The 13,035-nt window shown below is 45.0% G+C and overlaps 1 protein-coding gene across 1 annotated transcript; it reads right to left on the bottom strand.

The window, feature by feature from the left end:
- Positions 1-3,874: 3,874 nt before the first annotated feature.
- LOC117495089 lies at positions 3,875-8,721 on the bottom strand. The gene is given in 4 exon segments (XM_034146155.1): positions 3,875-4,829; positions 4,831-5,243; positions 7,404-8,471; positions 8,605-8,721. Coding segments are annotated over 4 exon segments (2,553 nt in total).
- Positions 8,722-13,035: the final 4,314 nt, after the last annotated feature.

Genomic DNA, 13,035 nt, shown 5'->3' on the forward strand with positions numbered 1-13,035 from the left:
GCGCATTTCCATTACAGTTTAGGAACTGGGGTAGTATCTATAGTAACGCAGTGTAGGCGGAGCCGTGACGTCATCTTCAATGAGAACCCCAGAAAAACAACACAGCCGTTAGCTGTTAGCACTCAGAGCTCACCAACCCGGTATCACGGCAAGACGTGAACATGTGACGATCTACCATGCTGGGAGACGTGAATATATCACGGTTTCGTCCCTTCAAACGTGACAGTTACACGGTATTGTTAACATGGCCCAACCAGTGGAGAAATACCCGGAAGTGCCTAGCAAATGGTCTACCGCGCCTATTGGTCGGTTTTTATTGTCAAAATTAGATGTTTTTAATTTATTTTTTAATCGTCACACTCGATTTTGCCGATTTTCTTGTTGCCCTAGCTGGTCGACACCTCTTTTAGCAGAAACAAAGGCTACATTAATGTATTAAATCGATGTTAATCCATGTGTGTGGATCATAGACTGGTGTGGATGTGGAATTAACGGACGTGACGTTGTGCGATTGCGTTGCCAGGCAACGCAATTTACAAACTCTTCAACTACAACCCGAATTATATTTAAAAACATTTTAGAAGGCCTCACGAAATACATTAATGTAAATTAAAATGTAAATGTGAAGGGATGTGTGTAATGTGGTGATTGACATTATTCACCCACGGATCTATGGGTTGGGGGTATTATTCCGCACGGACATTTTAGTTAACCGGACTCCTGTTGATGTGAAATCCGAAAACATTTTAAAAAAATAAAATAATACTTTATTCCGAGTTTGCTTGCTTTTCTCTTTGGAGGTCATCACATAACGGCATTGTAATACACGGTTTGGCTGCATTAAATATGACATATCTGCCGTAGTTCTGTATTTATAGAGCCCTGATGAGAAGACTTCTGGACAAACAGGAAGCACTGCCGCCAAAACTGAAAACGTGACGTGGATCATAAATATATCAGCAATTAAACCACATCTTACATTTATTTTCACACAATACGTCTCCTTGCAGTATCAATAATAATTCGGCTGACTTTTATATTTGATCCAATTGGTAGATAGGCTGTATTTGCACCATAACGGTGCACAGCTGATAGAAAGGCACATCTAGTGGTTAAAGCACGTTATTGAATTTTATTATTTTATTATTTTTCACAAAAATGAAACCATCAATAGCAGAAACAGAATTAACTGTCATTAGTAAACCACCCAAAAAAAAAGATCATAAATGGTTTTGTTTTATAATATATATTTTAAGGATAATAATAGCAATGTAACACTTTCTATGACACTTACTGTATAACACTGATTTGAAAAATATACAGAAAAAACGAATTCACTGCCCTTAATAAAGTATTTAATACATTTCAGGTGTGCTGTTTTGTTTAGATCATTGACATCTGGAGCTCTTTTAATGTCCTTTTTGATTATTGTTACACCAGGTCTTGTCAAAACCTTTATTCCATATTCAATATCCATTGCTAAACAAAACAGCAATTCTACTCCACTACAATTCAGAGGTTAACCTGGTATTTTTACTCCACTACATTTATTTTAGTTACTTTGCAGATTCTGATTAATGATATGAAATATAAACAACCCTTAAATCAGGCTTTAGTTACACCTGAGTAAAATTCAGGGAAAGGTGATTGTCAAGTGCCAACAATCAGGAGAGATATTTGATAGTTGCTGCTTGAGAAGACTAAACATTTATCTGCAGATCCCTATAAAGTATATTCATTACTCGTTATTCTCTACTAATAGTTCATTAAAGACTGTATATAATGGCTATTTTGCATATCCCTTTCAAGATTTCAAGATTTTCTAAGGATCATTGACATATCATATACACAACTAATTCAATAACGTGCTTTAACCACTAGGCGGTGCACACAGCCATAATAACTTTGTATTATTAGTGTAGGACACTTGTGTATGTATAATATCTGAAGATGTGTAGTTTTATTCATGTTTTCACATAATTGTACAGGATATTGCTATATTATTTCACATGTTTTACTTATGATATCTGATTTGTAAAACATCACAGACAGAAAGGTATATCTGTCATTTAACAGTAAGCTATTGAAATTCTGAATCCATAGATGTGTCTCCCATCACCCAAATCCCCTGACTATTCTCTCAACTCAGTATTTACATTCTTATATTCAAAGAAAATCAGTAATATCTTTAAAAACGACAAGTCCTTTTATATCAGCTGTGCACCGTTATGGTGTATAACGTATTTTTTTTCGGATTTCACATCAACAGTAAGTCCGTTTAACTAAAATGTCCGTGCGGAACAATACCCCCAACCCATAGATCCGTGGGTGAATAATGTCAATCACCACATTACACACACCCCTTCACATTTACATTTTAATTTACATTAAAGTATTTCGTGAGGCCTTCTAAAATGTTTTAAAATATAATTAGGGTTGTAGTTGAAGAGTTTGTAAATTGGGTTGCCTGGCAACGCAATCGCACAACGTCACGTCCGTTAATTCCACATCCTCGCCTCCACACACATGGATTAACATCGATTTAATACATTAATGTAGCCTTTGTTTCTGCTAAAAGAGGTGTCGACCAGCTAGGGCAACAAGAAAATCTGCGAAATCAAGTGTGATGATTAAAAAATAAATTAAAAACATCTAATTTTGACAATAAAAACCGACCAATAGGCGCGGTAGACCATTTGCTTGGCACTTCCGGGTATTTCTCCACTGGTTGGGCCATGTTAACAATACCGTGTAACTGTCACGTTTGAAGGGACGAAACCGTGACATATTCACGTCTCCCAGCATGGTAGATCGTCACATGTTCACGTCTTGCCGTGATACCGGGTTGGAGCTCACAGCTCACAGCTCCTCATATCTGTTCAGAAACTAGACAAAAGTTAAACAAGTACAAACCACAGACTGTCTGTGTCATGGCGAATACAGTCGCTGGTTTATTTATGTCTGTATCGGCCGTTGTTGTGAGTGTGGATGGTCGGAGCATATATTGCGTTAGCTTAGCCAATCTCCATTTAGAAAACACGCATTTTAAAAGGTTTTTCGCCTGCCGTCTGTCTGCAGACTTGTCAAAGCATTAATTCATGGTTTTTACTAACCGGTATCAGTATGTTGTTACTTCGGCATCATTTTGAAACGTGTATTACAATTAAATCACGGTCAAATATGTTCATCTTGTTGTAGTTGTAGCCCCCTTGCCAGCGATTCTCTCTCTAGTTTAGCATACTCAGCCCGACTCAGCCTGGTTGTTCCTGGCCCTAGAACCACGATTTTATGGGGCCAGAAAAACTGTGAATTAGGACCCGCTAGCCGGTACTAGGCCAAGTGGAAACGCAACCAAAGACGGGCCGCTGACGTCACAGCTCTCTGAAACGGGGCTCCGCGCTGTAGTGGAAATGCGCCATAAGGGTAGCATTTAGCTTAAAGTATAGCCTCTAGCATGGCTGTGTAGACTGTTTTTCTTTCATGTCAGGTTTACTTGGACACGTAGCTAAATCTAATGAGAAAGTGACCAACCTGGTAACCATTCTATCATGCTTTTCTACAAAGCGCCTCCCAAAATTGATAATTATGAACGTAAACAATTACCAATGCTATTGTTAGTACTCATATCTGTCAAGCTAGTGTTACCGGCACCAGACCTAGGGGTAATCTGGACCAGCAGCAAGTGTTACACAGGCTAAGGAGCACTGTGTAACCAACATATAAACTGTGTCTGTGAATTTGTAGAGAGAGGACCAAAGTTAGCGTCTTGCTCAGATCACAGCACGTTTATTTCTGACATCAATGGCATACAGTTCAGTCACATTATGTCAAGGCTCTCAGTTAAAATGCATGATAAATTCACTCATGAACAAAGTCAGCGTGGCGGGGAGGAACGACAGGCCGACCCCCACGACTCCTGAGCACGGGAACCGGGAAAGCGACCTCTGCATGGGCGGCCTCCGGAAGAGGCGGGACCGGAACAATGGGTCTCAATTCGGTGACAGGGATCAAGGCCGGGGGGCCCCCGTCGCGGAGGTCGTGCCAGCACCACCGGCTGGTCCAAATCCAAGTGGGCCGCCTTCACCCGGTCCACCGAGACGTGCTCGGCCTTACCACCCAGGTTGACCACAAAGTGTTTGTCCCCATGCTCCAAAACCCGGAAAGGCCCATCGTATAGGGGCCGCAGGGGGCCTCTGTGCGCATCGTGCCGGACGAAAATGTGCTCCGCCGAGCTGAGCTCCACAGGAACCCGGGACACCTGAGTACCGTGCTGGGCAGTGGGAATCGGAGTAAAAACCTCAGCGGCGTCCTGCAGGAAAGCCCGCTGGGCCGTCACCGACCAGGGAGCCGATGCGTTGGGGAGGAAATCCCCTGGAACCCTCAGCGGCTGACCGTAGACCATCTCCGCCATGGAGCACTGCAGATCTTCTTTAGGCGCGGTCCTCAGGCCTAGCATCACCCAAGGCAACTTGTCGACCCAATTGCCGTCCGTCAGGCCGGCTCTGAGTGCTGCCTTCATGGAGCGATGGAAACGTTCACAAAGTCTGTTAGCCTGAGGGTGATAAGCTGTTGTCCTGTGAAGCTTAACCCCCAAACCTCTCGCCACAGCGTTCCAGAGCTCGGACGTGAACTGGGAACCCCGGTCTGAGGAAATGTCTGAAGGGGTGCCAAACCGACACACCCACGTTGCGATGAAAGCCGGGGCTATGTCAGCCGCCGACGTCGACACGAGAGGAACTGCCTCTGGCCAATGGGTCGTCCGGTCCACCATGGTAAGGAGATAGGAAAAACCCTGAGCGGAGGGTAATGGACCAACTCCTCTCAGGTACCAAAAAACGTTCCAAGGGAGCCTTCGTGTGGCGGTGCACCTTAGCGCGCTGACAAGCCACGCACTCACCAGCCCAAGTCCTCACGTCTTTTTTCAGCCCACGCCAGACGAACTTCGCGGCCACCATTCGCACCGAAGGTTTCCCGCCGGGGTGTGACAGGCCATGCACCGCCTTGAAAACGGAACGCTTCCAACTGGCGGGAACGACCGGACGCGGCAGGCCCGTGGAGACATCGCACAGGAGAGTAACGCCCACGTCACCGAAAACCACGTCTTCCAGGCGCAGCCCCACGTCATCACCTTTCAGGGCCTGGACACCGATGACGACTCTGGAGAGGCAATCCACAACCAGGTTCGACTTGCCAGCCACGTGCTTAATGTCTGTGGTGAACTCCGAGATGTAGGAAAGCTGCCTCTATTGACGACTTTAGACATGGCGAACGTGAGCGGCTTGTGGTCAACGAACGCCGTAAACTCACGGCCTTCCAGCAAAAAACGGGGTAACACTTTATTTTGATAGTCCATAGTTAACACTCTATAAGTCATCAGTTGACATTTAGTAGCATGTCAACAGTGCATCAGTTGACATGTATCAGTTGACATTCAACAGCACCGTTCAAACCGACAAGTAACTAAGCATTAGTTGACGATCAACAGATAAGCAACTAAAGTTCAGTTGACTATTACATAAGCATTAGTTGATGATCAACAGATAAGCAACTTTAGAGCAGAGATGGGGTCGTTACTAAAAAAAAGTAATATATTACATATTACATATTACTTTAAGAAAAAGTAATATATTACACTACTTCGTTACTCTCTACATAAAGTAACTCGTTACTTTACTCGTTACTTTACTCACAGGGCCGGCCCGCCCCTCCCTACAGGCAGATCACGCAGACTGCTAAAGTTTCAAATGTTCTCTTTAGTTCAGTTTCCATTGTCGCATAAGACTGATCCAGATAACTCTGACTATGGCTGTCCTCTGTCTCCTGCTATCTGTATTTTAGCGCAGTATATCTCTGAACGATGCGATGGTGATTCCACTGTGCAAATGGGCAACATTACCTCTACTATGAAGGATGCTACAAGCCTGTCCATCTCTGCTTTGGTTACCGGTCCTTCAAATTCTAATTTGTGTCCGCGGCGGCGCACTCACAACATCCTCACTCTGGGTTCGGGGGTCCGGTCCTTAGCTATTAGCTTCACCTTAGCATGTGTTCTTTGCAGGTGTTTGTTGAGGTTTGACGTGGTGTTTGCAGCAGTGTATAACAGCTTCTGGCCTGGACACAGTTTGCACCTCACCGTCACATTCCTGTCTATTCTTCGGACGAACTCAAAATAATGGGCATACCTCCACCCCTCGAAAGTTATCGCTGACTCTGCCATGTTTATGCAGCACTGCACGTGGAGATGTGGACGCGCAAGTCGCGCAGATTACGTACATATAAACCTGCGGCGGAAACCCCTCTTGTCTGTCAGTGTGATTATGACTGATTTTATAAAAGTAACGAAGTAACGCGTGTCGGGGCAATGTTAGTAACTGTAGTGTGATTACTGAATTATAAAAGTAACGTTACTACTCCGTTACCGACAAAAGTAATATTATTACAGCAACGCGTTACTTTGTAACGTGTTACACCCAACTCTGCTTTAGAGTTTAGTTGACTATCTGTTGATTTTCAACTAATCTAGAGTTGACTATCAGTATACTTTTAGTAGGTTCTCCACTAAGCGTTTGTAGGCATGTTTTAGGACTATCCAATTAAAGTGAAAAACAGTTGAGAACAGTAGAAAGTCTATAACCTATCAACAGAACACATACATTCATCCACTAATTATATGCAACAGACATGGGAATAAAGCGAAATCTTTTGCACAACTGATCACGAACACTGGATAACTGAAGTCAATACCAGGCTATAAAGCACAGTAGAACAAACACTATATGCAGCATATCAGAGAAAGAAAGCTTTTTTATTTTAATAATATACTACAAGTAAAAACACTGAACAGTTGTGAACCACATTCAATCCTACTGTTTTTCACTTTAATTGGATAGTCCTAACACATGCCTACAAACGCTTAGTGGAGAATGCCTACTAAAAGTATACTGATAGTCAACTCTAGATTAGTTGACAATCAACAGATAGTCAACTAAACTTTAGTTGCTTATCTGTTGATCATCAACTAATGGTTAATGACTTAGTAATGTAATCTTTAGTTGACATCTTGATTCTTGACTCTCAACAGATTATCAACATGATGATAGTCGACATGACCCTGTTGACTTTCAACTGACAGATTGATTTTGAGTAGTTGATTGTCAATTTTGAAGATGTTGACACAATCTACAGATAGTAAGGTTGAATATCGGTTAATAACCTGTTGCAAAAAACATGTTGACAGTCAACAGACACTTTTTGTACAATCTATAAATCAACACTTGAGATGTACCTTATATTCTACTGGCAGTTAGTTAAATGCATGTTACTTGTCTGTTGAAACAGTGTTGTTGAATGTCAACTGATGACTTATAGAGTGTTAACTATGGACTATCAAAATAAAGTGTTACCAAAAACGGAAGTGCGACGAGTATGTCGTCCAGGTAGACAAAGACAAACGGCAAGTCCCACAGCACCGAATCCATCAGGCGCTGGAACGTTTGAGCAGCATTCTTGAGCCCAAAAGGCATCCGCAGGAACTCGAAAAGTCCAAACGGCGTTATCACTGCCGTCTTGGGAACGTCCAGGGGATGCATGGGCACCTGGTGGTATCCACGCACCAGGTCGACTTTAGAAAACACCAGCATACCGGCAAGATGCGCTGAAAAATCCTGAATGTGCGGCACCGGGTTGCGGTCAGGTGTCGTGGCGTCGTTGAGACGGCGGTAATCCCCACACGGGCACCAACCGCCGTTCGGCTTGGGAACGACATGCAGAGGAGAGGCCCAAGGACTGTCAGACCGGCGGACGATACCCAGGCGTTCTATGGTCGAAAACTCCGCCCTCGCTACTGCAAGCTTAGCAGGGTTCAACCGCCGGGCCCTGGCGTAGACTGGGGGACCTTTGGTGGTGACGTGGTGCTCCACCCCATGCTTGGTGGTGAGCGCAGAGAAGGTGGGCAGCGTCAGGTCTGGAAATTCAGCCAACAGTCTGAGAAAAATGTCCGCCTCCGACAGCGAGCCCGACAGCCCGTCGTACGCCGCCTTGCCAAGCGTACACACGAGGGAGGAAAACGTCAAGGCATCAACCAAGCGTTTATTTTTAACGTCCACCAGGAGTCCGTGAGCACATACAAAATCTGCCCAGAGGAGGGGAAAAGAAATGTCTGCCGTCACAAAATCCCAGTTGAACCGCTGTCCTCCAATACACAAACACATAGGCCTCGCGCCGTACGTGCGAATGGGGCCGCCATTAGCCGTCGTCAACCGTGGTCTGTGTCCCCCACGAGCGACGTCATCCCTCGACGCAGGAACCACACTCCGTTGAGCGCCCGTGTCACACAGAAACAAGCTTCCCGAGACTCTGTCGCTAACGAAGAGAAGCCTGCTCGTGCTGCCAACGCTCAGGGCCACTACTGAGCGCCGGCTCCCCCGTTTCCCGGAGGTTTGTAACTGCAGGGAGCGATACACTTCTTCGCCCTGACCCCGAACCGCGCCTGGTAAAAACACTCTCCTGTGTCCCCACGCTGGCTTGGCACCGTCGCGTCCAGCCTCCCCCAAGCCTTCTTAACTGGTGAGGGGGCACTGAGCGTCACAGCTAGCGCCTCTGCACCGGACGGTCCGTAATGGACGTGTTGGCTAGCGCCGTCTGAACCCGGGAAGGCAAGGGGCGCAGGAACGTCTCCACAAACAAAATCCGGGGATCTTCCCCCCTCAGCAGACTTAGCATTTTCTCCATGAGCTGAGATGGCTTGCTGTCTCCTAGGCCTTGAATGTCAAGAATCTGGCGGGCCCTCTCCTAAGCAGATAAGCTAATGGCGCGTTTCCACTACAGTGCGCAGCCCGGTTTAAGAGGGCTGTGACGTCAGCGGCCCGTTTGTGGTTGCGTTTCCACTTGGCCTAGTACCGGCCGGCGGGTCCTAATTCACAGTTTTTCTGGCCTCATAAAATCGTGGGGCTAGGGCCAGAGACAACCGGGCTGAGTTTGTGACGTCAACGCTCTCGGCTGCTGATTGGTCGGAGAGAATCGTCACAATCGGCGCGCGAGATAATCCCTAGCGTCGCATATATACAGCGATGCTTGCAGCATTTTTACAAACAGCATTTTTGTTAACAGAGGACTAAGAAGTTAACAATGGGAAAGAAAAGCACACCATGGTCGGTCGAGGAAGTGACAACGTTCCTCCATTACATTGCTGATGACAAGATCCAGCGGGAGCTCGACGGGACAACTCGAAATATTAAAGTATTTCAGGAGGTGTCTACACTGATGGCCACAAGCGGGTACTCAAGGACTGTCGTGCAGTGTAGGGAAAAACTGAAAAAGATGAAGGGTGAATATCGCTTGGTAAAGGACAATAACAACACCAGTGGTGCCAGTAGGAAAAACTGGAAGTGGTTTGACCTAATGAACAGCATTTACGGCCATAGACCGGCTAGCGTTGGGAGGGAGGGAGGCCTGGACTCAGCAACAGCGTTACTGGAGTCTATGAATGGTACGTTTTTGCTAACGCTCTGTTATTTTCTTGAAACCTTTGTGTCCCTATCTGTTCTAAAGCTCACTTCTAACAAATAAGTCTATTGTATCCTTACATTTATGTTCGACAACCCATGCTTTTATGGAGCCCCGAAGGCTAGCTAGCTAGCTAAGGCAGATAGCATTAGCTAGAGCTAGTGTTTGCTAACACCACATGTGCCATTGTTTACGTTCAGTTTGTCTTTTCTATAGTTGTTGTTGCTATTTATAGTATTGTGCTGCAGTAGTTTGTGGAATTAACAAGTCATGTTTCTGTTCTAGATGATTACGTTTTGAATAGCGAGGAGGAACCAACACCGTCCGGTGCGTCGATATCTTCCATATCAACGGCACAAACTCCAGCTCGAGCACAGACACCAACACGAGCACAGACACCAACGCCGAGTGCCAGCTCGACACCGCGTGTGGGTCTAGGTAAGAAATAGGCTGGAATTGTGACTTTAAAAAAAAAATGTAGACCATCCATCGTCAGTAAGTAAAATAAGCTGTACCACTGTGTGGGAATGCTCTGTTACAAGTAAAGTAACTAGATAGTAAGCAGCTAGTATCTATGGCCAGAACTTTCTTTAATTCATCCTTACTGTTGTTCTGTTTATACATTTTATTCTTATATCCTTGTGTGACCTGTACCTGTGTTTTTTCATTGTTATTGCTAATTATTATTTATATAATTATCTTGTCACCCAGGCAAGAGGAGACGAGGAGGAGAGGAACTGGCCCTGCTGGAACGGCAACTGGCCCAGCAGAAGGAACACCAGGAGCAGAACCTGGCCGAGCAGAGGGAAGACCGGGCCCTGCAGAGGGAAGACCGGGCCCTGCAGAAGGAAGACCGGGCCCTGCAGGCTCAGTACATGAACCAGACCATGTTGGAGGCGAGGGAGGCGAGGGTGTTGGAAGCCGCCTTGAGAAGGGAGGAGATGGCTCACGCAGAGAGCTTTAATGCATCCTTCATGCGCACTATTTGCCAGGTGCTAGTGGGAACGGGCAGCCAAGGTGCCCCGTCTCCTCCGCCTCTGTGATCCAATAACCTCTGGCTAGTTTACCGTATTTACATTTGTACTTTCTTGTATATTTTTTATCTTTAAATGCAATACAATCATTTTTTTTTTTTTGTATTGTATAATGCCATGCTTTTTTTATGCTGCTGCAAGAAAACACTTTGTTTGTTTGTGTTAAATAAAGTACTTCTTTGACTTATCTTATTGCTTGTTGATAAATAATTGCACCCAACAGCGATCACACAGAAAGATGGCATCATCTAGGCGTCCCTCTTCAGTCAGAAATATCATAAACACCATCATCGCCCACAAAGCACTGCACAGTGAAACCTTTATCATCTGTTGCAATTAAAGCAAATAAGAGAATAAATACTTGGTTAAATAAAACATTTTAAGTCTTTAGCAGGACAACTCTGCATACTGTTTGAAATTGAGTTTGCTCGCTTGAGGTCCTCTAAAACATAACATTACATATTTTGTAATGGTATTAAGAATACATGATAAATAATACATTTAGTAAAAATTACTCAATTGTAATACCCTCATTGTGCTAGACTCAAACACATTGCTTATATATTTAAAAGAGAAGAGAACAAAATAAACTATAACTACACTGTAGCTATGTTCGTATGACAAAATACAAAACCTTGAAGCTGAATATAGTTCTGCTGAGTTTTACACTGTTGTATTTATGTTTATAGTTTGCTTTGATATTTGCTTAGATTATTATTTTTATGGGGCAGTAAATACTGGTGCTTGAAATTCAAATATTTACTAAATAGTCAATTCTGATAACATTTCGGTTTAAATAATTTGACAAACACATGTATGTGAAACATTATTTTTTTATTTATGTTCAATACCATACAATGACTATTTATGTATTCAGGTAGCGCATCAGACCCTCTCGTATGTCCCTGCCCTCCTCCTCTGCACCTTGTGCCACTGCTACCCCTGGCTCTGCTGCTGCTGGTGCATCCCACCCATCATCATAGGTCTCTCCATGACTCTCGCAGAGGTTATGCAGAGCACAGCATGTCAGCACCATTGATTTAACAAGTTTCACATCACAGTCATTTCTTTTCATGAGGCAACGCCACCTTCCCTTCAGTCTACCAAAAGCGTTTTCAACCACTACCCGTGCTCTGCAAATCTTCTTGTTGTATGTCACATGTTCTTCTGTTAGCCGTCCAGTGTCAGCGAAGGGTTTTATGAGCCAGTTTTGCAAGGGATAGGCATTGTCTCCCAGGATGTAATAGCCAGCATTCACCCCACCAATGTTCCTGGTGCAAGCTGGAAAGTAGTTGCCACGACTGGCCAACTCCCACAATGTGGACAGTCTCAAAACCCGAGCGTCATGCAAGCTCCCAGGCATTCCTGCAAACACATTCCAGAAATGTCCCTTACCATCAACAACTCCTTGAAGGATGATGGAGTGCCAGCCTTTACGGTTGAAATAGTCACAGTGGTATTCCTGTGGTGCCAAGATGGGTATGTGTGACCCATCAATAGCACCTACACACTGAGGGAGCCCCCACCTGTTCTCAGTGTAGGCAGCCATTTCTGCAAATTTCTCCCGGTCTGGTGAACGAATTAGTTCCGGTACTAACAACGTCTCTGCAGCAGCACAGAAGTCTTGCACACACCGGCACACAGTTGTCTTGCTCACTCCGAAAATATGTCCTATGCTTCTGTACTCTGAGCCGGTAGCAAGCTTCCACAGTGCGATGGCCACTCTCTTCTTAAAAGGTATACACACGCGGAATGGTGTGTCCTGTCTCTCCATCGCTGGCCGCAGTTTGTTGCACAGGTAGACGTAGGTTTCTTCAGACATCCTGAAGTTCTCCACCCACTGAGTGTGTGTGAAAGATGGAACAATCACATTCCACCACTCGGTAGCTCGGTCGAGCATCCAAACACATGGTCTAGGGCGGCGAAGTAACTTCTGAAATACACAAACAAAAGCATACATATTTTAATACGTAAAAGTGGTAGCTACAATTAATTAAATACTTGAAATACTTTGGTCGTATGGGGAGCGTGAGCCTAAACACATTGCTAGTTAGCGAACGTTAGCTTGCCAAGTAGCATTGTAGTCTCGAAGAAGAAGTATTAGTAGTAGTAGTTCGAGTCCTCGTGTATTCTCTGCGGGCTGCCAGAACTCTCGCGTCAGCTTCCTCTATACCTCGTCTTGCGACAAGTCGCCTCTTTCGAAACATCTCTTGCCTATTTCTTGTGATAAAGAACCACACAGCAAGCAACAAGCAAACGATCTTTTCAACATCCTCCATTGTTGTGTGTTGTGTCGCTTTGTCGCATTGAAGATGACGTCACGGCAGTTTTAAGCAGCGTCGCTCCGCCTACAGTGCGTTACTATAGATACTAACCCGGTTCCTAAACTGTAATGGAAACGCGTCACAAAGTGAGCTGGTCCTAACGAGGCCGGGCGCGGCCAAAGGAGGCCGAGCGGGGCCGAGCGAGGCCGTGAAGTGGAAACGCGCCATAAATG

Source organism: Trematomus bernacchii, unplaced genomic scaffold (genome assembly GCF_902827165.1).
Source record: "Trematomus bernacchii unplaced genomic scaffold, fTreBer1.1, whole genome shotgun sequence".
NCBI classification, from domain to species: Eukaryota; Metazoa; Chordata; class Actinopteri; order Perciformes; family Nototheniidae; genus Trematomus; species Trematomus bernacchii.